Source organism: Euleptes europaea, chromosome 4 (genome assembly GCF_029931775.1).
Source record: "Euleptes europaea isolate rEulEur1 chromosome 4, rEulEur1.hap1, whole genome shotgun sequence".
Lineage (NCBI taxonomy): Eukaryota > Metazoa > Chordata > Lepidosauria > Squamata > Sphaerodactylidae > Euleptes > Euleptes europaea.
In genome coordinates this window covers 300,990-327,397 of record NC_079315.1, presented here as the reverse complement: position 1 = coordinate 327,397, position 26,408 = coordinate 300,990, and the positions used below count along the sequence as shown (strand labels likewise).

General features: G+C 51.2%; 1 protein-coding gene across 1 annotated transcript; it reads left to right on the top strand.

Annotated features, from left to right (window-relative positions):
• MYOZ1 (myozenin 1) lies at positions 1–26,408 on the top strand. The gene is made up of 6 exons (XM_056848701.1): positions 1–23; positions 9,122–9,214; positions 12,149–12,330; positions 22,506–22,794; positions 25,350–25,515; positions 26,180–26,408. The coding sequence occupies exons 2-6, from the start codon at positions 9,139–9,141 to the stop codon at positions 26,406–26,408; spliced, it is 942 nt and encodes a 313-aa protein (XP_056704679.1). The 5' UTR covers positions 1–23; positions 9,122–9,138.

The window sequence follows — 26,408 nt, the reverse complement described above, 5'->3', positions numbered from 1 at the left end:
GTGCATGTGTCTCTGAGCCGAAGGTGAGTCTCTCCCAAAGTACGGCGGAGCCAGGAAAGAGAGTTTGGAAGAGAAGAGAGAGAAAAGAGCAAACCGCGGGAAGAGAGTCTGCAGGGCACGGCAGCGGGTGGCCTGGGGATGGGGGGGAGGACTGGAAGGCGGATCAGGGAAGGCAGGAGCCAGCATCTGTGGACTTCTCCCTGGAGTCCTTTTTCTCCCCAGGGTCACCCAAGGCTCTCTTCCCCTTGCGTAGTTCTGTAGGCACCAGGCTCATTCGGACTCTAGGGAAACAACGAATGCCACAGAGATCCCCTCGAACTTGACACGATCCACTCCAAAATCTCGCTGTCAGCACCGAAAGCTGCCGCATTCCTTTAGCTGCTGCCCAGGATATTCTGGAGGCCGGCCAGCTCTCTCCCCCGTCCCCTTCTTGGCCTTACTAGATGCCAACGGGCCAGCTCTTCCCAAAGAATTCCCCCAGTAGATCATGACATGGGGGGGGTGCCCACCCAGCCCCAGATGTTTCCCCACTTGCTAGGTTAAGCCACGGATACAGGTGAAACCCTTGGGGGCCGCGAGTGCCCTCACCTCTGCCCGTTCTTCCCCGCCCGTCTCCTCCTGTGTGCCGCCCGCCGTCTCCCTGAAGAATCGGGGAGACGTTTCCTCAGCACCCCTGCTGCTGCTGCTGCCTCTGACTCTCGGCAGGTTTGTGGCCCGGACTCCACAGCTGTATCGCATCAAACCCCAGAAGGGGTCCTTAGGCCCCGTTAAGGAGACGGTCTGTTAAACGGAGGGGAACACTCGCCTGTCCTGGCCAAGGTCTTAACAGCCACAGGTGATGACTTCACCTCTCTTAATAGCCTTCAGGCAGCACACACAAAAATCCCTAAATGCTTTTCAGATTTTGGATGGAGGAGCTCGAACTCAACTGAACTCTGGGGACTGAATCGGGAATTATTGGGTGATATTTTTGCTCGTCTTAAACCAGACAACAATCAGACTGTCCTCTGCCCTTGACGTCCAGGGATAAGGAAAGGAAAGTCTCCTTTGTAATTGACCCACCCCTCCAATCCTCTCGGCATAATGCCGTTCTAATCGGAGAGCAGATGGCAGCCAGGAGATGCCCACCCCGCCCGCTCGAAATAGAAGGGGCGATGGGCTCTCTGGCTATCAGCTGTGCCATCTGTCAGAGAAGCTCTACCTATGTGTCCCTGGTTGAAAGTTTGGCACGGAGATGCCCCCGTCTCTTACACACGCTTCGATGTGGTTGTCAAAGCGGACGCTCAATAGGCTTTCTTACACGAAATCTCTGCCTTTATTCTGGCCAGCAAACAAGGGGGGTGGTTTGGGCCTCTAGAAGTCCTCTCAAAACTTAGCAAGCATTCTTCAGGGGAGAATGAGGGATCCTCAGGGGAGAACAAGAGATCCTCTGACCCCATTCTCAGGCAGGTTGGAGGAAAAAATCTTAGTGAAACGTGCAACATCCTGAATTTTAACAAACATAAAGTGATTTTCTGAGTCAAACAGCTAACCCCCCCACCTCTTGTCCTGTGTTCCTGGTGTAAATTACCTCTATGTTCATGAAATGGGTTATTCCTCTATAACTTTTTGGAGGGGTGGGGGAGAACTTTTTGATTCTTAAGAGATCGTCCTAATAGGCAACAAAATGTCAGGCCATTCTCTATTGACCGCAGTAAGTACATTTAAAGGTGTTGTGTGGTCCGAGTGTGGTGTATATTGTAAATTATATAGATATTTATCGGCCATTGAAAGGGCTTTATGGTCCCCAGAGACAAAATACAGCCTGCTGAGGCCAGACAGAAGAAGCGAGTACAGCAGGAAACGGTGTTGTACTCAAAGCTCACGTTTAAATGCATGGATCTGGGGGACCCAGTGTGTGAGGTTTCCTTTTCGAACAAGCTTTTGTGGTGTGTAGAGAGCAGCAGCAGCAAATCGCCTACTTGAAGTGGAGGGGAAAGACCCGGGTCAATGGTACCACGGGGGCAGTTGTGTTGATATGTCGCAGAAGAGCAGGGTTTGAGTCCAGGAGCAACTCAGAGACCAACTAGCTTTTCGGGGCTTTTAAGCTTTCAAGAGCCAAAGCTCCCTTCGTCCGACACTTTGCCTCGCAACAGTTTCTGCCCTGGGAATCTCGTTGGTCTTTGACGTGGTGCTGGACTCGAATCTTGCTCTTCAGACCCTGTAAAGGGGCACCCGGTCATCTGTTAATGTGGCGACCTTTTGCACTCCAGGGAAGGGACCCATTCTTTGAAAGAAAGTGGATATGGGAAAAGTATGCATATTATTTGCAATATCCAGGAGGACTGGGAGATGGTACGGCAGTGCTGGTCAGGGTCTTCGGACATCGAGGCAGCCTTATAGGGCACGGGGCTCCGGGGCCTGTAGAAGAGGTACCAGAGTGACATAGGAAAATGTCAGAGAGACGTCCTGGGCGCTAATTTTAGGCTGTTAGGTAAGAAAGTAAAGTCAGGCCCTCCATGGCAGCTTTCTCTAAATATACCTCTCATTTCCAGATGGAGACCGGGCAGGCAGGCAAAGGGCCTGATCCACAAAGTATTAAATATCAGAAAGCTGTGTCAAACAAACAAACAAAAATATGAGGGTTTGTTGGATGGTAACTAAGGCATCTTCTATGAGGAAAGAAAAACCATCAGTGGGTTTTAATTAAAGCAAAACAGAACCGAGCATTATGCTTGAAAGCTTGGAGAAGTGCATTAAAGAGAGAACTGCAGAACCGCCTGTGCAAAGGAATTGCCAACCTGTCCGCCGGCACTAGGCGCAACTTCAGAAATCCTGGAGGTGGGAAGGGGCCGGCCTTTGCATTCGCCACCAGCTCTTTGTACATTACCTTTACTACGAAGCTGACCCACTATATATTCGTTTTAGACCCACTTCTAAAATGCTGTGAAGGTTCTTCGTCTCCTCCCATTAGGCAGGGAATTCTGCACCACTTCACGGATGATCCGACCCCCCTCCCCCTTTTAAACAAACATTTTAAAAGTATACCTCCTGATTCCTGAAGTGTGGCAGGACTGCTTACAGATTTTGCTGTGAACACCTGAAAGAACGAATTAGCTTCCCAACCCAGAAATATATCCCTCCCCTTGCCCTGCGCTTCACAAGTGACGGGGTGCTCTCTTCATGGAGATCTGCTCTGAGTAAGAAGAAATTTAGTGGGTGGAGCCTGAGGAGGGCGGGGTTTGGAGAGGGGAGGGACTTCAATGCCGTAGAGTCCAATGGCCAAAGCGGCCATTTTCTCCAGGGGAACGGATCTCTATCACCTGGAGATCAGTTGGAATAGCGGGAGATCTCCAGCCACCACCTGGAGGATGGAAACCCTAGTGACAGCCCTTCAAATACTTCAAGCGAGCCATCCTGTCCCCCCCTCAGCCTCCTCTTCTCCAGACTGAACATTCCCAGGTCCCTCAGCCTTTCCTCGCAGGGCTTCTTGGTCTCCCGGCCCCGGATCACCCTCGTCGCCCTCCTCTCCACCCGCTCGAATTCTGCCCACATCCTTTCGGCAGTGATGCCTCCAGAACTACACACAATCCTCCAGGTGTGGCCTGGCCAATGTGGTGTACAGAGGGACTGTGACATCTCACAGTTTGGATGTCATGCCCGTTGATACACCCACATTAGCCTTTTTCGCCGCTGCACCACACTGGCTGCTCATGTTTAGTTTATGGTCCACCTACTGTCCCCTCACACACACTGCTACCCAGAAGTGTATCCCCCATCCAGTATGCGTGCTTCTCATTTTTGTTACCCAGATGTAGAACTGTGCGCTTGTTGAATTGCATCGTGTTCACACCTTGTTCACATTTTGACCTGTACTTCGCCCCACGTGAGTGACTGGGTGCTATTCACTCCAATGGCAAAATATAAAACGTTATGCCCTTATAGTGGGGCAAAACCTAACCCACATAGGGGACAGGGAGAGGGGACAGGTCTGAAAGCACCCTGTGGGGGAGTTTCCAGCATGGTCTTTCAGTTTTTCATTCCATCTTCAGTTTGCTTATCTGGTATTAATCATTTTATCGGCAGGGAATTTGAACCTGCCAATTTCAGATAAAGTATTTCGTTTATGGTTATTTGCTTGAATCTTCCAAGTGCAACTATTGCTATGTCCTTACAGTTTTCTGTATCTTTTTAATCAGACCTAAAAGATCACAACCTTTAATCAGTATCCAGTAAATCCACATATCTCCTCCTCCCTCGTGTGTGAGCAGGCCCTACAGAGGGGCAGGTTGCCCATCTCCACAATCTTTCTTCATTTGATCAAACCCTCTTTCTGTTCTGATCCTTGTTTACTTTCTTCTGTCTAAACATCTTTAGCTGCTAAATGGCTTTTCTCTTGCAGTAGCCCCAGCATTATTATCTTTATTTCTAAGCCCCTAAGACATTCTCACTCCACTAATTTCTGTAGCTGCCTTTGAGCATCCATCTCGTTGGGGGGGGGGGGGGACTCCATTACATGCGTAGAAAATCTGCATCGACCACAGCATACATCTAACACCAAAAACAGGTTTCCTTTATCAATTCCACTCCATCTTTATTTATGTTATTTGTTTACATTATTATAGTCTGTCTTTTTCACTGAGACGCAAGGCGGATTACTGCGTGTAACTCAATGCCATCAGCAGGAATGGACACCCAATAAGTAATGTAACAGGATTAGGATCCTTGAGACATCACAAACCATCTACGAATGTTGTATGAGATTTTATCTGCTGTTTGCTGTATTCCCATCATTCTGTCTTAATTTCCAGTCCAATTGCCATGTTTTATTGATAATGAAATGGTCTATTTCACTGTGGGTTGTTTCTAATGATATCTCACACACAGGGCCGGCGCTACGGGCACAGACCTCCGAGGGGCACAGAACTGGCCAGTGGGGCACAGTTTTAAATAGATTAGTTTCTTGGAAAAATGCAACTGACAATTAATCTATCTATCTGTCTGTCTGTCTGTCTGTCTGTCTGTCTGTCTATTAATTTTAAGATAAGTACCACAACAGTGCTATGGAATATAATTAATTATATCATCTTATAAAAAGTTTTGTAGGAATACATCAGGCTTTTATTTTTTTCTACAAGACATCTGTTTTTGAAAATTGGTTAGCAATGGGGGGTGGGCACAAGTAGTTAGCCTTGCCTAGGGGCGCAAAAAAGACTGGCACCGGCCCTGCTCACGCACCCAGGACGTGATCATTTTTACTACCTTTTCAGTCACTTTTCAGTTTTTAAGAATTCCCCTGAGCCATTGTTTTGCTGAACTGTCTCCATTATAAAAAGTCTAACTTCCCAATGCCCAAATATTCTTTGGATAATTGCCCAGCAAACTGTGCCCTTAGAAGGGTGCAGCTCTCTTTAGGGCTGCACGGGAAGTTTGTATTCCCCTACTGGCCCCGTTTTGAAAGTTGCTGCAAATGTATCATGATTAAACCCAGTGCAATGTGGAAAACACTCTAACGGGGCCCTGGCCTTAGCCTTGGCTAAGAACACCCCGGCCTTTATCCCAAGGCTTCATCCATGGGTAACATATTCTCTTACCCAGCAATGTCTCTTTTTCCTCTTCTTCAGCCACAGGGGCGATTAGATAAGGACTTGAATTTGTTATTCTAAATGAAACTATGCATGTTCCTTGTTAACCCTGGGTTAGCTGGACAGTTTTTTACCCCACCACCAGTCAGTCCTGCATCACAAAGAGAAATAATATTTTGCACACCCTCGATGACTCAAATGTTACGTTTACAAATGCAAAACTGTTGCTGATTAGAATCATAGAATCATAGAATCATCGAGTTGGAAGGGACCACCAGGGTCATCTAGTCCAACTCCTTGCACAATGCAGGAAATTCACAACGACCTCCCCCCCGACACCCCCCCCCAGTGACCCCTACTCCATGCCCAGAAGATGGCCAAGATGCCCTCCCTCTCATCATTTGCCTAAGGTCACAGAATCAGCATTGCTGACAGATGGCCATCTAACCTCTTCTTAAAGACCTCCAGGGAAGGAGAGCTCACCACCTCCCGAGGAAGCCTGCTCCACTGAGGAACCGCTCTAACTGTTAGGAAATTCTTCCTGATGTCTAGACAAAAACTCTTGATTTAATTTCATCCCGTTGGTTCCAGTCCGACCTTCCGGGGCAACAGAAAACAACTCGGCACCCTCCTCTATGTGACAGCCCTTCAGGTACTTGAAGATGGTTCTCACATCCCCTCTCAGTCTTCTCCTCCCCAGGCTAAACATCCCCAGCTCCTTCAACCTTTCCTCACAGGACTTGGTCTCCAGACCACCATCTTGGTCTCCTCACCATCTTTGTTGCTCTCCTTTGGACACGTTCCAGCTTGTCTACATCCTTCTTAAATTGTGGTGCCCAAATCTGAACACTGTACTCTAGAGGTGAGGTCTAACCAGAGCAGAGTCAAGCGATACCATCACTTTGCGTGATCTGGACACTATACTTCTGTTGATGCAGCCCAAGATCACATTTGCCTTTTTAGCTACGTTCAGTGTTTGGTCTACTAAGGCCCCAAGATCCTTTTCACAAATATATGTAGTGAGAGCACCTCTAATTGAACTGAGAAAGGTAATGGAAATGAGCAGGAAAAAATGAGAGAGGAACAGATAGGCATGCATTTAACAAATAATGTGCCTCGGGGTCCAAGTGAATAGAGAACCTTTTTATATCTAGTACTGTAACTAAACAAAAAATGGACAAGGAAGTTCTCTCATACAAACTTCACTAAAATTAATGAGGGCATGTACAAGAAAATGTTATTTAACAGGGTTATTTAGCAGGAGATCTTCCCAGGGGATTTTGCCCCAGTGAATAAACAGGCAGCTGATGTAAAATAAATACATTTTCCTGCATTGGCACCAGATATTGCTAAGGCCAGTACTTATAACTGGAGTGTGGGGGCAGCATCTATCAAGAATTATTAACAGTGACAATGGGGGGGGGGGAATCCAGCTATTTTGGTAGATTGCTTTGGGTGTTACTATTATGGAGAATGCAACGAATGAGATTCTAAAATAAGCACTAAAGAAAGAAATTTTCATTTGAACTACAGTAGCTGGAAGGCAGACAAGGAGATGCTTCGAATCTTCATACGCAACAGCCAGTTTCCTTCATCAGATGCATGAAGTTAACAGAGGAAGCAGCAGTGTATGTCTATGCCCCACGTTGAGGCAAATGTCAGACTATGCTGCAATTGAAGCAGACGTGTCTAATTAGGTGTATCAGTGGAGGAAATTTATCTGTAACCCAGGATGTGAGTTTATGCTTGAATTGCTCTTAAGATCTGATTGATGGGAGCTGGCCAGGGATGGCTGGGATGGAGGACTAATCCCAGAATTGCCACCCGGCGTCGACTTCGCCTCTGGAAACATCTGGGCCTGGCAGTGCCCTCGGCAGAGAGCGCCCATATCTTGACGAAAGGAAAGTCTGGCACTTTTCAGTTTAGAGAAGAGGAGACCCTGGGAGGTTTATTAAATTATGCACAGAGCAGAGAGAGTGGACATAGAGCCAGCGTGGTGTAGTGGTTAAGAGCGGTGGTTTGAAGCAGTGGAGTCTGATCTGGAGAACCGGGTTGGATTCCCCACTCCTCCACATGAGCGGCGGAGGCTAATCTGGTGAACCAGGTTGGTTTCCCCACTCCTACATATTAAGCCAGCTGGGTGACCTTGGGCAAGTTACAGTTCTATTAAGAGCTCTCTCAGCCCCACCTACCTCACAGGGTGTCTGTTTTGCGGAAGGGAAAGGAAGGGAAGGGAAGGCTATTGTCAGCTGGTTTGATTCTTCCTTAAGTGGTAGAGAAAGTCAATATATAAAAACCAACTCTTCTTCTTCATCACCTTCTTCTTTTTTTCTCCCTCTCCCAAAATACTACAACTTGAGGACATCCAATCTTGAGGTGATCCTCTGTGTAACAGCATTGTTGACCGCAACGACAAAGTTGGGGGTGGGGGGGTGCGAGACCATCTCTTTGAGGTCACTAAGCTGATGTGGTTGGTGGCTGCGCGGTAGAGCTAGTGGGAACTCCCCAGTGTGATGCTTGGAGCTCCTGGATGCTAGAAAGTCTCAGGTGATAAATGTAATGAAATACACCATGCAGTGTTTTACCGGTGCACAAATGAGCATGTTGCGCATCAGTGAAACACAAACTAACTCTTGGCGTAATCATATGCAACATTTTTATCAATGCACAGGGAAATGACCATTAGTGCAGAGGAGAAAAATATATGGTAACAAAGGAATTAAAAGAGTTGGAAGATTGAAGCACAGTTCAGAGAGGACCAGACAGGGCGGTAGCTGGGGGGGTGGGGGCGGTGAGGAGGGCAGCCACCCCCCCGTGGCATGCAGAGAGGAAGGCAGAACTGCCTCTCCTACCTGTAGGGTTGCCAACCTCCAGGTAGTAGCTGGAGATCTCCTGCTATTACAACTGATCTCCAGCCAATAGAGATCAGTCCACCTGGAGAAAATGGCCGCTTTGGCCATTGGACTCTATGGCATTGGAGTCTCTCCCCTTCCCAAACCCTGCCCTCCTCAGGCTCTGCCCCAAAAACCTCCTGCCAGTGGTGAAGAGGGACCTGGCAACCCTACCTACCTGTCCTGCTCCTCTGCAGGAGGGGCAGTTCTCCCGCCCTCTCTGCATGCCACAGGGGCGGCGGCTGCCCTCCTCACCCCTCCCAAGCGATGGCCCTGGGACCAGAGAAAGGAGAAGTGAACTCTGCTGAAGTGGGGGAAGAAGTGTGGGGGGGGAGTGAACTCTGCTGAAGCTGAGCCACCTTGGCAGCTGGGCACTGCATAGCCACCCCCACCCACCCCATCCCCCCACCCCCACTGACGGAGAGCATTCTGAAATGGGGCAGAACGAGTGCTGAAAGTCCGGCCAAGATCTTAGGGCAGCGCGGGTGCCAATGCCCTGCTTAGAGGCCATTGAGGAGCTGGTTCTTGGGTGTGCCTGGAGAGTGTCTGTGCTGGTGGGATGGCAGATCTTCTGCATGCAAAGGAGCTGTAGAGCGGCTAAGTACAGGATGAAAATGTGTCCGTCCCATCACGGGCGCTCATTTCCACTGTTCCATTCCCATACAGAAAACCCCTTGCCCAGCATGCCTCTTGCAGGAACCCCGGCTCCCAACAAGAACAGGAAGCCAACTAAGCTCATTTTAGAATTAACCCAAGAAGGTAAGATGTACACTCGTGCGTGCGTTCACACATGCACGCCTCCCAGCGGTCCTTCCCCTGCATGTCTGTCTTGTCTGCAGATTGTCACGTAGAGGACTATCAGGAATCCTCCTCCAAGGGGGGGGGGCAGAGGGGGACCACCTAACGCCCCAGGCTGGAAAAGGGGGCTTTCCTGGCTCACAGCTGAACCAGGGACTGGAGTCGGTTGTGCCAAGGATAGAGCGGCAAGCAGGGAGAAGGCAGGGCCCCTGGCTCAGGGCAAGGGAATGCAGGAGGGGCCACCGTGGAGCCTCCGGCCGTCCTTAGTACCGGACTGGGCCCAAGGCACGGCTCTGGCCCAGATGCCCACGAGGGCTGTTGGAGCTAGAGTGTGGGAAATGAGCACAAAGCAAGGGGGGCAGAAGGCAGGGATCAAAACGAAACCCTGGCGGCGTGGAAAGGGAGGGCCCGGTCAGGGGAAATGCCCGTGGCCTGGCCGTTGTCATCCAGAGGGCCGAAAGGGGCTGCAGGAACGGAGAGGAAGGCAGGGAAACACCAGCATTTCATGGCCACGTCTTTGGACACCAACCCACCAACAGTCCGACAAGGAGAGGTTCTTTTAATCATTTTTGCTACAGCCAGAAAACAGAGGCTGCGGCTGTGCATTGAATAGGGTTGTCAACCTCCAGGTAGTAACTGGAGTTCTCCCACTATTACAACTGATCTCCAGCCGATAGAGATCAGTTCCCCTGGAAAAAACGTCCGCTTTGGCAGTTGGACTCTATGGCATTGAAGTCCCTCCCCTCCCCAAGCCCCGCCCTCCTCAGGCTCCTCCCCATAAACCTCCCGCCGGTGGTGAAGAGGGACCTGGCAACCCTAGTATTGAACCTTGAGCTCCTCGATATGTTGCCAGCAGGTGCAGCAACTTGCACAAACGGACCCTCGTCCAGTTACAGCAACCCACAGAGACTCGCCGTCGGGTCAGGATCCAGCGTGACGAACAGGAGCCCTTCTGCTGCAGCACTGCAGGCCAAGCCGCTGGGAGCATAGGCGCAGGGCCTTCGGTGGCATTTCCACACACACACGCATGTCGAGGAAACCCAACGTGGCACCAGCAAAGAGGTGCTCAGGAGGAGACCGCGGGAAAGTGTGGCTGCACAAGCGCCCCTGGCCACATTGGCCTTGGCAACGTGTAGCCTTTGGTGGGGGCTCCCATTCTAATTTGTGCAAATGTGGGTGCAAAGAATATTTCTCACGCTAGGAGATCTGGCAACATGAAAGTGCCGGCATCCAGCTACATGCAGCTGCCAGCAGAAGTCCAGAGGAGGCCTTTTGAACCGTTCCCTTTCAATCCAGCATCGCTCTGCCTCTCCTGGGGTAAAATACCAGACAATGGCCAAATGTGCGCCCTCAGGGGACTCAGCGGGTGCCGAGAAATCCCTCACAACGTCAGCAGTAGTGACGCTCCAGGGCAGCAACCCCACGGATTTCTATGTTGCTTCTATAGTAGAAAACTGGGAAGAGTTCCCTCCATCCGCTAGAGCACCAGAACAACATTATTTAACAGGGTTTGGACCCTGAATGAGTTTAGGGGCTACTCTGACCTGAGAGCCTTGGGTTTCCAAAACCACAGGAGTCTTTCCGATACCTATTCCTGGGCATCAGTCTTCGAGCCTTTCGTTCTGTCTGTTGACACGTGTTGTACGCTGTAAACTGTGCCGGTGGGTTTGCCCCGTGTGTACAAAGCCTCCTCTCTTTGCAGTCCGGCTGTGAGGACAACGGGGATTCTCGTCCGCCGCTCCTGCCTGTGTTCCTGCTTGCCAAAGGCGCGGCTTATTGGGTTGATGTCATCTGAATGACGTTGTTATGAATTGGGAGAGGGGTTTCTCTGCAACCGGGGGGGGGGGAGTGTGTTGCTGATTGTCCGTGTGGGCAGTGCGGCCGTGTGACCAAAAGGCTGGGCTTCTTCTTAAAAACTAGATGGTGTCACCTGGGCAGAACATGCAGCAGCTAAATGTTTCCAGAAGCATGATGTGCGGTTGTCAAGGGAAGAGCATGAAGCGGCAAATCTTCATCTGTGTTTTTGCCTTAGCACAGAATTGTGGGAAGATAACTAAACTTGCTTTTGAGGTGGTTAATTGTGGCTTTCTCCCTCTTGCTTCTGACATGCAACATATGGCATGGCAATAATGAATTCACAAGGACACACAGATAACATTGTGAGGTTGTTGAGAAAGTGATTCTTATAGGGCCTGAGGTTTGGGGACGCTACTGGTGATCTCTGTCACGTCATTCACTCAGGACCATGATGCCATGATCCGTTGCCAAATCTCGTCTGCTCAGCCTGCTGTTTAGAAGGACTCTCTGTAAACGAGCCAAGCCTTCAACAAGCTCAGAGCCATTTGAGATGTATTCTGGTTCCACATCTGCCTGGTGGACCTGAAGCTGTGGCCATGCCCTGCTTAACTCGCCTTGTCCCGGATCCCTCTCCAAGAGGGTTGTTTGGCATTCTTGGACATCAGAGCATAGATAGGAAAACACACTGGCCGGTCTGTGTCCCGGATCAATTAGACTGCTTTTGCTTGCCTTAGAAATAGGGTGTGCCTGTGCAGATTTTACACTCCACTATGGGTGGAGTGAGATATTTGTGGGGCACATCTGTATTCCCAAAGCTGTGTTGGCCAAGGTAACGGGGGAGTGCTCAGCAGGGATGTTTGACAGGTGGGAGTCAGAGAGAGAGAGAGAGAGACCTTTACCCTTCAGTACCTGCCAATTGACCCCTAGTCGCTTAATTCCTCCTCCATAGCACAACCATCAAGGACTCAGAACATTAGAGGAGGCAATTTCCACCTCTGATACCTTGAACGTCGCTGTTTGCCACTAGTAATGAGGAGTGGAGGGGTGGGGGCTTTGGGTGCCCATCATGTTAACCCCCTTCTCATTGTACCTCTTCAGTCATGCCACAAGAAGGGTCCAAGTTGAACCTGGGGAAGAAGATCAGCACGCCCAAGGATGTGATGCTGGAAGAACTCTCGCTCCTCACCAACAGGGGATCCAAGATGTTCAAACTTCGCCAGATGAGGGTGGAGAAATTCATCTATGAGAATAACCCAGATGCCTTCATGGACAATTCTGTGGTAGGTATAGCATGCACAAAGGGGTGCACGGATGACTTCTGGTGCCTACTCTGACCCTAGGAAACACGGCGAGCTTAGCTGGTTGTGGGGCTTCAGCCTGGGATTAGGGTCGTGCCAAAAAAAAAAAAAAATCAGTAAATTTTGGATTCTGGTTTATTAGGCCTGATTTTTATCGGTAAACCCAGAATAAGTCGAATACCCATACCTGTAAAGGGGTACTTTGGCTTTATTTCCAGATTTACTGGAAAAAAATCAGGTCCATTATAGTCTATGGGGATGTTTTTCGAAGCTCCTGTGGGGGCCTCGGTGGAGGTAGACTCACCAAATTTGGAGCATAGCTGACGTTTGGTGAACATTGGAACAGGGGGTCCAATTTTATGGGCCTGCAAAGGGGTCACCCTCATCCTCCAGGCATTTGTGAGCCAAGCTGTCCATTGGTTTTCAGGTTCAAAAGTTCAGTGTTGCTGAGGACTGGTGGAAAGAGCTGGTTGCCAGGCTGGCGCCTCAAAGTCTGGGGGCTCCGTTCGTACCTGGGGCGCATAGCATGATATCCATGCACATTCACTTCTAAACTGAGGAAAACGGCTCAAGTGCAAGAAAAATAAGGCATGGAAAACATCTCTTTTGGTGGCAAATGACATCCTGTGTTCTTTATTATAGTCATCAAAAATCTAATTTCAAGAGATGGTACAGGGAAACGAAGCCTCTGCTTGGGGGCGACCTTCCGTTTGAGAGCAGGTTTTTGGTGGGTTTTTTTTAATATATATATTGGAGCCAACCGAAGTCATGACCAAGGCAACTCTTTGAAGGAGGCTGCTTATCCGTGCAGGTGAGGAGTCTCCTTCAAAAGCCCAATCAGTTGCTGTAGAGGCATTTTTTAGTTGGAGGGTCTATCCCTCCGGATGGGACTGGGTGAGCCCCGTCTTTTAAAATGACCCTTCCAGACTAGTTTGGTCAGACCAAGTTGGCTCCTGTTACACAACCTCCTACCTCAAAAGGGCCCCAACTATGGAGCACTAACAAAATTGGTCAAAGTTAGATAAATGGGAGAATGGTACAAAGCTGAGCATCTGAGCAAAGGCGAATAGCCAAAACCCGAAAAAGCTGAATATCTATTTGGCTTTTTTGGGAATCGACTATTCAGCTTTGGGCAGATTCCCAGGTTCTGGTATTTGGTCGACCTGAAACCTGAATATTGCCAAAATGGCAAATTTCAGGTGTATTTTCGGTTCAGGTATATCGATCTGCACAACCCTACCTGGGATATTTTCTTTGTTTCTTTGTTTGTTTGTCTTTTGCATGGCAAGATCAGGACATGCTCGATATCCACTGCGGTAGAACTGCCAGGAAAAACAAAAATGATGCTAAACTGAAGAGGGGCGGCGCTGTCCGCCCTCCTTGCTACCCACACCCTGGGAGAAGGAAGGAGAGGGCCCACCGGGGGGGGTGTCTCCCAGGGATGCTGCTTGCTGCAACAGACCCCCAGCACTGTGGGTGGGCAGGGAAGTGGCAGGGCTGGTGGGTGCCCCTGTGCCTCTGGGTGCCCTAGGCAATGTCCTGGCCATGGGCCTAGCGAATGGGGCAATTCTGAGGATCGGAAGCTATTCCTCAGGTCACCAGCTCCAGGTGGGGAAATACCTGGAAATCTTGGGAGTGGAGCCTGAGGAAGGCAGGATTTGGGGAGGGGAGGGACTTCAATGGGATTTAATGCTATAGAGTCCACCTTCCAAAGTGGCCATTTTCTCCAGGTGAATTGATCCATGTCATCTAGAGATCAGTTGTAATAGCAAGTGATCTCCAGCCACCACTTGGAAGTTGGCGGTTCTAGCTATACTCTGTGCAGAAATGTCATGTACCGAGGGGAGCTTCTCACTTCCCCTTCCTTCCACCTGCTGGGCATATGTTGAGGTGAGCTGTCCCTGCTGCAACCAGGGTCCACTGTGGGAGAGCGTGGAGCTGTGCTTCCTTGGTCAGCTCTCGTACATCTTTCTGGCAGCACCCCCCCCCCCCTGCGCAGAGAGCCTTACGGTACCCTTTCTGAGCTCTGGGCAGGCAGGAAAACTCCATTCCAGCAGCCAGCACAGAAAACGTCCGTCCGTCCATCCATGCTGGAAGAGGCCGACCACGCAAGTTGCTCAGCACTGGCCAAGAGCGCTGGACTCTTCTCCCCTGGCCAGAGCAGAGAGCGTTGGGCTGGACAGGCCCTGGCCTCAACCCTCAAGCCGTGAATCTCCAGGGCGGCCTGGGGGCCCCCCCGTCATTCTCACTCAGCCTCCCCCTACCTGGGGGGGGTCATTATTGGGAGCATAAACTGGAGGAGATGGGAACCCCCAGGCCCTGGAAGAAAGTGGGAGATAAACAACATACAATCCTCACCACCGTTTTCCGCTCTAGCACATCAACAGTGATCACTATGACAACCGTAGGTGCTAAAGTGAATGTCACGGACTCACACCTTATTGATGTGAATGGCGATTGTATTCTGTTCAGCTGTTATTTGGTCGCAAGGCGGTTTTCATTTCATACCTATGTATATGGCCACTTTCCATTTGAAAAATGCCCCAGGCAGCTCACAAATAATAAGACCAAATATCATTGTGGCATCCCCCCCCCCCACTCTGTTGAGCAGCCAGAAACTCCCACAAAGTAAAATCATGTGCTGAAGTGAAGGTTTATATAATTTATTTATAGCAGTCTCAGGTTTGTTGTATAGGTTTTTATATTTAACTAGGTACATGTTTGGTTATGGATGTACATAATCTTTACTTTTATGGTGGTTTATGTAACTTTTTTAATGTGGACTGTTGATTGTATTTTATATAAGCATCGGTTTAAGATTATGTTTTATACACGTGCTGGTCTATGACTGTAACAACAATAAACTAAACTAACTATCGGCTGGAGATCACTTGTAATAGCCGGAGATCTCCAGCCGCTATCTGGAGGTTGGCAACCCTATTTACAGATGTATAAGTAGCTCACGGGGAGGGAAACGCTGCCTGGCAGAGCCCAATCTGTTCAGATCTCAGAAGCCAGGCAGGGTCGGTACTTGGAGGGGAGACCACCAAGGAAGGCTCTGCAGAGGACGGCAATGGCCGACAACCCCTGCTTCTCACTTGCCTCGAAAGCCCCTGTCCTGGGGTCACCAAAAGTCAGCTGCGACTTGACAGCGCTTGACATGTGCGCCTAGAGCATCGGTGGAGGGGCAAAGGCCCCCCTGACAAGGCAGCAGGTTCACGGGCCCACAGCAGGCGGCCAGAGAGAGATCCTGCGGCCCTCCCACAAGATGCTCGTCTTCCTGACCCGGATGGCCCAGGATGGCCCGATCTCATCAGAGCTTGGAAGCTGAGATCACGGCCGCCAGACTGCGACTGAGGGGTAATACTCAGCTTCTAAAAGCAAAACGGTTTCTTTTAAATTAAAAAAAAATCAAGGGGTCCTACACGGGGGCTGTCAGTGATTACCAGAAACGACTCAAATGCTAGTCTGTGGCTCTTCGGCCACCCTTAACAGCAGCGTTTGCTGAAGAAATGTCTGCGGTGGGGTGCGCACTGAGTGCCGGGAAAACGCCAGACAGGCTAGTGGGAGAAAGAGGTTTTGCTCTCCAGCCCCCCGCTGAATATTTTCAGGGCGCTCCACGCACAATGCGCTGTCTGGAGAAGAGGGAGCACCTGCCTTTTCCTGTTGCAAATGGAAAAGGCGCATATATATATTTTTTGCAACGGCAACTTCTGGAGTGCCTGTTGTAACTCCAGAAGTGTGGTGAATAACATAGAGGGGCAGGCATTTGGGGAAGCTCTTCATCAGGGCGGTGGAAATAGAAGCACACATGGTCGTCTCAATCATTCCCTTCTGAGCACACCAAAAGCATCTCAGGGTGGCCCCCCCCAGTCCCGGAGGCCCCCCCCCACTCTGCCAGTGACGTCTGGGCCTTGCGATGCCGAGCAGCCCCCTCTCCCTGGGGTGGATCAGCTTTCAGGGCTCGTTCCTCCTGCAAAGCTGGCACCAGAGAGAGCCAAAGTGCCTCGCGGCGTCTGGGGCACGACGGCCGCTGCTGGGGCTTCAGAGCCGGGCTGCCAAAGAGGGCCCCCGCTCAACCCCCACCCCCTCGCTGGCACCAAAGGCAGGGAGCAAAGCCGAAGGTGCCCTTCAGCCAACATCTCTGTGGGCTCACTTAGTGGAGGTGGGAAACCTTTTCGGGGGGGGGGCACAAATCCAAACAACTGTCGACTTTATTTTACTGTTGTTGAATATATTTATAGACCATCACTCTTCATTAAAATTTTCCGATCTGCTTTGAACGCTAAGATCCACGAACAAAACATCCATCTTAAAACCCAGACTTGACTGTGCCCTTAAGCAGGTCGCAGCCAGCTGCTCTCGTGTTCTGGGGTGGTGGGGAGAAAGAGCCCTCAGAGGGTTTTCAAGGCAGGAGATGACCAGGGGTGGTTTGCCATTGCCTGCCTCTGCGTGGCGGCAGCCCTGGACTTCCGTGCCGACCCTGCTGAGCTTCTGAGATCTGATGGTATCGGGCTGTCTGGCTGTCAGGGTTGTCAACCTCCAGGTGGAGTCTGGAGCCCTCCCAGAATTACAGTTGTCTCCAGACTACCAATATCAGTTTCCCTGAAGCTTGGAGGACAGACTCTACGCTGGCCCATTACCACTGAGCTCTCTCCCCAAATTCCACCTTCCCCACACACACCACCCCTAAATCTCCAGGAATTTCCCCAGCCTGAGTTGGCAACCCTAAATGGCATGTCAGAGCGCCTAGGGAGACGTGCAGCTCACCAGGGGCCTACAGTTAGGTGGCAGGGGAGAGCCGTCAAGAAGACCCACCCGCCTCCACGAGACACATCCCAACCCTTCCTTCCTTCCCTTCCTTCCCTCCCTTCTGGCATGAATAAGCTAACACAATGTCGCTGTGGCTTTTGTGGACAGCGAGGGCACCCGGTGTTGCTCTTATCCATCTGCTCCACCTCCTGCCTGAGATGGGAACAAGTGGGGAGAAGGAAGAGGGGTCCCCCCCCCACTTTGACATGATAACCGAACTCGTGATATCTGGTAAAGGATAGTCAAACATCAGTCCTTGGTCACAGAATGCACAATGAACGTGTGGAAGGCATGGGCCGCCAGATGTGGCTAGGGGGTGGACATCCTGCAGGAGCTTGGCCCCCCGCCAGCCATCAGCTGCCCGGGAGGGGACTGGCCCTGGAGGTCGGCAATCCCCACTTAATTCTTGCAGATGGTTTTGTGGATGCGGCCACATCCAACGTTTCCAGAGACATTTTCTGGCTGCTGTCTGCGTTTCTTTAGCAGAGAGCAGGGGCTTCACATTTCTGCTCATTTCTGCGGTGGTGGTCGTGGTGGAAAGGGCCCCTCGAGTGGCAGCCGACGTGAGGCCAGCACCTCATGGGGCTTTCAAGGCAAGAGAGGCTCGGGGTGGTTTGCCATTGCCTGCCTCTGCGTGGTGACCCTGGGCTTCTTTGGCGGCTTCCCATCCAAGGCCTAGGGTTGCCAACCTCCAGGCACTAGCTAGAGATCTCCTGCTATTACAACCGATCTCCAGCCGATCGAGATCAGTTCCCCTGGAGAAATATGGCTGCTTTGGCAATGGGACTCTATGGCATTGAAGTCCCTCCCCTCCCCAAACCCCTCCCTCCTCAGGCTCCGCCCCAAAAATCTCCCGCTGGTGGCCAAGAGGGGCCTGGCAACCCTATCCAAGGCTGACCCTGCTTGCCTTCTGAGATCTGAGGGGATCAGGCTCACCTGGGCCATCCAGGTTGAGGTGCTCATTTCTGTACAAGACTGCAAAACACATTTGGGGCATTTTTGCGTTTCCCTGGCTGTGTGAGGGCGGCAGAGACCAATGCAGGAAGCAAATGTGGGCGGCGGCATGACCCATTCTGAGCAGGCCGTGGGGCCTGGCTGTTTCGGGAAACGCCTGCCCCGCTTGCCGCTGCAGTCTCCCCCGTCCCCCCCTCCAAGGTGGCCTGCCTCCCCCGCCCAAAGACCAGCCTCTGCATTCAGTGGGCATTTGTGCTGCTCCGGGCCTTTCCCCGGCCCACCACCAGAACCGGCGGCCCAGGCAGCCTCTGTGCCCGGCTCCAGGGGCTGGAGATGAAACCTTCAGGGCGGGAGGGGGGGGGGTTCTCTTCGTCCGTCATTTTCACACACCCCCCACACACACACGCCAGGTTTCCTGACATTCAAGATAACTTTATCCTCCATGCGCTTAAAATGGGAACCTCATACATGCTTGGGGAGGGACATTCCCCATAGACCCCTCTGAGCTCTGCCAGTTCAGTTGGCCGATGGCCGTGTGCCCAGCCTGCAGATTGGGTGACCCGCTGCTACTGCCCTGGAATAAGTGGAGTGGAGCATTAGATAATTCTACCCTCCACCCGGTGGGGTTTTCACTTCTCCTTGGCTATATTTAGCTGGCCGAGCAGCTGGCCCCTTGAGCCCTGTGGACAGCCCAGAAAGCTTCTCTGTCGCTGCATGGAACAGGGCAGGCGGTCCTGACCCTCAGAAACATCAGCAGCAAAATTGAGGGGTTCCCTTAAGTGCCCACAGAGGAATGGATGCCATGTGCAATGGTCAAGTCAGGCCCTCTGAGGACTGCATGATAGCCTGCATGGTGTAGTGGTTAAGAGCGGTGGTTTGGAGTGATGGACTCTGATCTGGAGAACCGGGTTTGATTCCCCCACTCCTCCACATGAGGGGCGGTGGCTAATCTGGTGAACCGGGTTGGTTTCTCCACTCCTACACGTGATGCCAGCTGGGTGACCTTGGGCCAGTCACAGCTCTCTTAGAGCTCTCTCAGCCCCAACTACATCACAGGGTGTCTGTTTGGGGAGGGGGAGAGAAGGCGATTGTCAGCCGGTTTGAGTCTCCCTTAAGTGGTAAAGAAAGTCGGCATGTAAAAACCAACTCTTCTTCTGCATTTCTGGAAGCGCGTAATATTGTTGCAGGGAACCAGAGTGAAACAGCCCAGGTTCTGCCAGGCTTTGCGTTGCCAACTCTGAGCTGGGAAATCCCTGGAGATTTGGGGGCACAGCCTGGGAAGGGTGGGGTTTGGGGACGAGAGGGACCTTGGTGGGTCATAATGCCACAAAGTCCTCCCTTCAAAGTAACTGTTTCCTCTAGGAGAACAGATCTCTGTTACCTGGAAATCAGCTGTAATTCCGGTAGATCTCCCAGCGCCACCTGGAGGTTGGCAGCCCAGGCTCCACCCATGACCAGCCACTCTGGGCCTCGCTCTATGTGTACCTAGGGTTGCCAACCTCCAGGTACTGGCTAATCACCTGTTAAGGAACAATATCCCAACACGCAGCCACTTATAACTCTTTTGTTATTTTTATGTTTTTTCTCATGCCTTAAAGTGCCTTAAATTCCAGTTCACAATATTAACATAACACGATTTACAACAGTAAAACATTAAAGACAGTATTAAAGACAAGGTTGATAAATTGTCCATAGGATCTCACACATCCAGTCCACAGAGGGAAGGTTACACCGACGCTTTGCTTCTCAGTGTCATATTGCAATGCGTCTGTCAGGCTTCAGTCAGGTAATAGAACTCAAATCCAGACAGAGCAGCAATTCAAGGATTTCTTCCGAAAGTCACTGATTTCAGTAAGGAAAACGAGCAAGGCTGGAATACATGACTGGGGGAGTATGGATACATATATAGGGCTGATACAATAGGGTTACAGGAACAAAGAGACAATGTAGTCGTTTCCTGCCGGTAACGACTTAAGTAAAACTGAACAGAAACATTTGTGAGCAATCAGTGGAGGAGATGGCCGAGCTCTTGGCTTTGTGCGCGGGACCCGATATCAGATCGGAGATTTACAATTGTAAATCCCTGGCCAGAGCTCGTGTGCAAAACGGGGGGGGGGGGGGAGGAGCGCACGGAGAACTCCATCTTGTTCGCAGGGAAACCATCTTGTTTGGGAACGGAGCTGTCAGAAGCCCTATCTGACACGTCTTCTGTAAGTCAGCTGATGACAGCTGTCCTATAGGATTCCTCTTTGCACAGCCGTTCCGCAGATCATGCTAATGTCCACCGTGGTGGATATGAACGGACCAATGCATTAATGGTTATAACAAGCAACCGGTTATGTCTTGTTTCACTGGTTTTTGCTTCTTCAGATAAATACTATTTCATCCGATCACAGCTTCGTGATTAAAAGTTCCATTCCTTATGAGCCTTGTAAGGAATGAGCCTTGTAACCTCCAGGTACTAGCTGGAGACCTCCTGCTATTACAACTGATCTCCAGCCGATAGAGATCAGTTCACCTGGAGAAAATGGCCACTTTGGCCATTGGACTCTATGGCATTGAAATCCCTCCCCTCCCCCTCCCCCAACCCTTCCCTCCTCAGGCTCTGCCCCCAAAAACCTCCCGCCAGTGGCGAAGAGGGACCTGGCAACCCTATGTGGACCCCCCTCCCAGTACCCATCAGACTCCATCCCTTACTTAATTCCTCCGCGTTTGCCACCCATCTTTCACGATCTTCCCAGCTGAGCAGGAATATCAGCCTTCGGTGTAAGCCAGACCCTCCAGGGTGCCTCTCGTCCTTCAAGCCAGAGAGCCAAGGGCAAGCTAGGACGTGTGCCCCGCTTCCTGGTTAGGGCTGCCAGGTCCCTCTTAGCCACTGGGTTTTTTGGGGCGGAGCCTGAGGAGGGCAGGGTTTGGGGAGGGGAGGGACTTCAACTCCATAGAGTACAATTGCCAAAGCGGCCATATTTCTCCAGGTGATCTGTATCGGCTGGAGATCAGTTGGAATAGCAGGAGATCTCCGGCTAGTACCTGGAGGTTGGCAACCCTATTCCTGGTTCTGTGATGGAAAACCTTCCTTCCCTTCCGAGTGCCATACAGAAGGCCGGGTTGTCCCAAGAAAACCACCAGAGCCCCCACAGCACAGCTCTTTGGGCCCAGTTCTGGCCACCCGGGTGGTCTGCTCTTGGCAAAAGCACCCTCCGTCCTGCGGCTGTCTCCCCCATGGCTGCCGCTCTCCAGTGGGTGCTTCGACGGGCCTCTTGCTGTCACCTGGCCGCCGCCCCCCCTCTGGCAGCCCCCCCCGAGCCCTGCGGAACATTCCCCCCCACTGGCCCCACTGCCCCCTTCCCACCAAGGCCTCCAGAACATCCACAGCGACACTGAAGGACTAATCTCCGAAGCACGGAAGAAGCGAGGGACGCCCTGGGGTTCTTGCGTCTCCCTTGTTCCCAGACTCATAACTGCTCCTCTGCACTCACACAAACACATTAGTCAAACATGTCTACCTATTCCTCTTCCAGGTGTGTGCTATATTTGTTGAATGTACAACCCCCGGCCCTGCATCGGTTCTGGGAACAAATTAGTAAATGAATAACAACAGTTGCTGCTTTGTTTTTTTGTTTCTTGAAATGAAGGATCAGAACGCAACCCAGGGCCATTCAAAGCCGAGCCCCACCACCCTTCGTAAGCCCTGGGACTTCAATGGACTGAGAAGGGTGGGGCTCTTTTTAGGATGCCCTTGCCGTTCTCACCGTTGAGTATAGTTATGCTTACTCTAGAGTGACTCCCGCTCAGGCACAGTTTTGGGTGTCTTGGGCAGTCATGGAAGAGGTCCAGAGGAAGGGGTGCAGAGACCAGTATGGCCAGTTCTATGGTGAACACATGAAGCTGCCTTATAGTGAATCCTCCACTTCACTGGGACAGGAGGAGTAGCTTCAGAAGAAGAAGCCAAGAGGCACCACCGTCGTGTCTGTGGGAAATAGGGTTGCCAACTGCCAGGTAGTAGCAGGAGATCTCCTGCTAATTCAACTGATCTCCAGCCAATAGAGATCAGATCACCTGGAGAAAAATGGCCACTTTGGCCATTGAACTCTATGGCATTGAAGTCCCTCCCCTCCCCAAATCCCACCCTCCTCAGGCTCCGCCCCAAATATCTCCCGCCGATGGCAAAGAGGGACCTGGCAACCCTAACCCCCACCCCACCAGCAGCCATTGTATGGTAGCGCCCACTCTCCATGCCTCAAATTCTAAAGCTGTCCACATGCTCAAAAAGGTTGTGGGGACTCTTATGCCAGCTGCTTTATCTCCTAATACATCCATACACACGCCCATCAATGGCCATCACAATTACTTCATAATCTCTCTTTCTCTCTCTCCCCTCCTTCCCTCAGGATCATTTTCAGAGGTTCATCCCAACCATCGGGGGACATTACGGAGTTGAGGCTCACGGTTACTCGCAGAGCGGCGGGAGGATGGTGAGCGGCGTCACTGTCGGGCGGTATGGGTCCAGCAAGCTGCCCTTCCCTCCCAACCCTCCTCCAAAGCCCGGGAGCAAAGGCGGAGCTGGAGCCGGAGGTGCAGGAGCCGGGGGCACCGGAGCCGGCCACCCCGAGGGGACCCCCGGCACAGGGGGAGGTGTGGACGGTGGAAGCGAGGGCCCCGAGGGCCCCGGTGGTAAAGGTAAGTCTCTCTGCATGGACAGTGGTCAAAGGTGCAGGGGAGATGGAGGGCACGGCCCAGCCCCTCCTCTCAACAGGTGGGCTCCAAAGGGGCCAGATGGGACTGGAATCCTTTCCCCCAAGATATTTCCCAAACGCTGGATACCTGTGATGGTTGCAATCAGTGGTTTACACTGCCTGGCTTTTTGAAGGGCAGATACATTAAAAAAAACACAACAACCCCATCCTAACTACATCCAAATAATACTTCTCAAAACTGCATGAGGAACAACGATGTCTTGCTCAGCATGGGCTCCTGGAAAACAAAAGACACAAATCCAAACGCAGCACTCCACTCTCAAAGAGGAACAGCTTACAGATTTCCTACCCAAGTTTTCCCTCCGGCCTTCCTCTAGTAATGAACAAGATACTCACAGATTTAGAACGTGGTGATGCCAAAAAGAAATGTGCTCCCTCTTCCTGGGGACAGATTACCACATCTTTTCCAGTGCTTCCAGACTATCTAAAATTCCTAACTATTCCAACCTTTCAAAGACTTTCTTCTTGGCCAGACATAAAGCCTTACCTCTCAACAAGTTATTTGGCAGATTCTTAGACAGTCCAATCGATCAGAGAGTCTATCCATGTGGAAAGGCAAAGACAGAAACACGTACCCATTTTTTATTCAGTTATTTATTTTCTTCTTTAAGATCGTCGTAGTGCATCAGTAAATACAGGGGTGAGCCTGGTTGTCATCACCTCAGCAAAAAGGTAACTTCTAGTGCCAATTTAACTCCCCCCCCCTCGTGATTTCACTATTGCTTTAAAAAGCTCTGTTTAATTGAATATTGGAGCCAATGTAAAAAGCAACGGGTTAAGAACTGAATTCAGCAGCCACCTCTGAATGGTGTAAACCTAACGTATAAATAAGCAATGACAAAAACGTCCTGCCTGTGCATTTTTATGCTGTACAACGAAACAGATTCTGATGTAAAATAACAGATAGGAGTTGCCCTTCCGCTGAGAGCATCGTCGTTGAAAATACTAGATGCCACAAGGAAATTCCTAGGCGCCCTGGTGAGCCGGCACCTGGGATATATGTCGGGCCCTGGGTTAAGCGGCCCAAAGGAAAGTAATCCTGCGGGGGAGGGGACGGAGCCCTGCGTCATTTCGAATTGCACCAGGGCTACTCACAGGGTTGGTCTGTTGCAGCAAAACTAAGAAAACGTTTCTTGGGGCACCTGAAGGACAAGTTTAGGCCTTTGTTGGCTGGATCCAAATTGTTGAGGCGCTGAAGGGAAACCGCGTCCAGCAGAAATACCCGGGCAGAAGAGGAGTGCGAAGGAGAAAAGACGCAAAAGAGCGAAATGCAATAAGCTGCATTGTCGAAGGCTTTCACGGTCAGAGTTCATTGGTTCTTGTAGGTTATCCGGGCTGTGTGACCAAGACCACGGTCACACAGCCCGGATAACCTACAAGAACCAACAATAAGCTGTGCTCACCTTGTATTCTTTATGGGTTTTGCCACAGAATTATTGGCCTTTTAACCCACTTTCTCTCTCTCTCGCCATTAATGCAGGGTCAATTCTGCTTCTCGCTCAATGCTGATTTTTTAAATCCGACCTTTAAAATGATTATTCACGGTACCGATACAAGAGGAGAAAGTCAAACAAATTCCACCCCCCACTCCCTGCTCCTTCATTCCTTCGTTTGCATAGCCATTGAGGGACTTCAATGCCATAGAATCCAATTGCCAAAGTGGCCATTTTCTCCAGGTTTGCATCGCTAAGCCAAGGCTGGGATTCTGCATGCTTCCTTCAGTGAATGCTTCAATGCGGGGGCGGAGCAAATACAAAAGGTCGCATTAAAAGGGCTCTTATGAAATGTGAAGCAGGTATGCGCCGGCTTCACAGTGACGTCTGATGGTGCAGCGCGAAGAAATAAAAAAAAAATATGCGGGGCACTTCAGGCTGGAATGCGCTGCATTACCAAGTATAAATGGCCTCTCTCTCTCTCTCTCTCTCTCTCACACACACACACACACACAACTTTCCTACCTGCTTCATGAGGTTTCACTTCAGTATCTGATGAGGTGGGCTCTCGCTTCAATAAAGCTCTTATTCTTTAAACTGTCACATGACTTCTGGTTGTTGTTTTGAGACCTGCACATTCCTGTTGGGAGGAAGGCAGCATGAAAGCTTTTTAAAGGTAATAAAACACATGGACTCCCTGACTCTCTTGGCGCCTTGTTGCTGCCTCTCTTTCCCTGCAGTTATTGGCCATATTTCTGCCCCTTCTTGGATCTTCCTTGTCTTGTGTTCCTCTGGCACTGGCTAAAATACGATGAATTATGAAAAACCCCATGGCACTGCTGTGAAGGAATGATGTGTAGGTGTGAAAACTGCTGGACCTGGATAATCGGGGTGTTTTTTCGGGACCACATTTTGTGAGCAGGAGTCCTTGGCTCTCTCCCTCTCTCTCTCTCCCCCTTGGGTTTTTCCTCCCGTTTATCCCCAGGAACCTCCTTCGGATGCCGGCGCCTCACGTAACCCACCATTTGCCGTCCTTGTAAAACAGGTGACCCCAAGGCTGGGAGCGGGAAACATATCTCCATTTTCAAGACCTACATCTCTCCCTGGGAAAGAGCGCTGGGCCTCACCCCTCAAGAAAAAAGTGCCTTTACGATCGACCTCTTGTCCTACGACAGCAAAGCAGCTCTCTGCCATTACAAGTCTTTTAACAGGTAAGGAAACACAAGGGAGAGAGGAGTCGAACTAGGGCCGGAGAGGCCGGGGTTCAAGTCCCCACTCAGCCACGGTGAAGCTCTTGGGCCAGCCACGCTCTCCTCTCAGCCTGATCTACCTCACAGGGTTGTCATGAGGATCAAATGGAGGAGAGGGAGATAGGGTTGCCAGGTCCCTCTTTGCTACTGGTGAGAGGTTTTGGGGGCGGAGCCTGAGGAGGGCGGGGTTTGGGGAGGGGAGGGACTTCAATGCCATAGAGTCCAATGGCCAAAGCCGCCATTTCCTCCAGGGGAACTGGTCTCTGTCGGCTGGAAATGGCTGCCGCAGCTGCCCTTCAGCCTCACAGTGGAGCTACTTGTGCCGTGGTGGCTGCTGCCAAAGCAACATTTTAAAAAGCCTCCACCGCCAATCCAGACTCCAATGGCCGGTCAGAAGGCTTGCTGGGCAAAAGCCCCACCTGGCTCCGGCCACCCTCTGGAAGCTCTGGGTGGGTGCCAGGAAAGGTGCCAGCAAGCCCCCCAGTGTCCACCCTGTGGGGGACCCTGCTATAGCCACAGGCTTGCCTGTCGACGCCTTGGAGCGGTGGGGCAACGGAGCGGTGGGGCCTCGCAGCGTTCTTTCCCCAACCCTGGAGTGCTGATTCTCCTTCTCCCTCGACCCTAGGTCTGCCGTGCCCTACGGGGGATATGAGAAGGCAATCAAGCTGATGACCTTCCAGATGCCAGAGTTCGACGCCGGCCCCTTACCCGAACCCGTCGTTGTGTATAACCAAGAAGTCACCAGCAGGCCCTCGTTCAACAGAACCCCGGTTCCGTGGCTGGCCTCCGGAGAACCGGGAGAGTACAGCGTGGAGGTGAACATGCCTCCGACAGGGGAGACAGAAGAGTTGTAA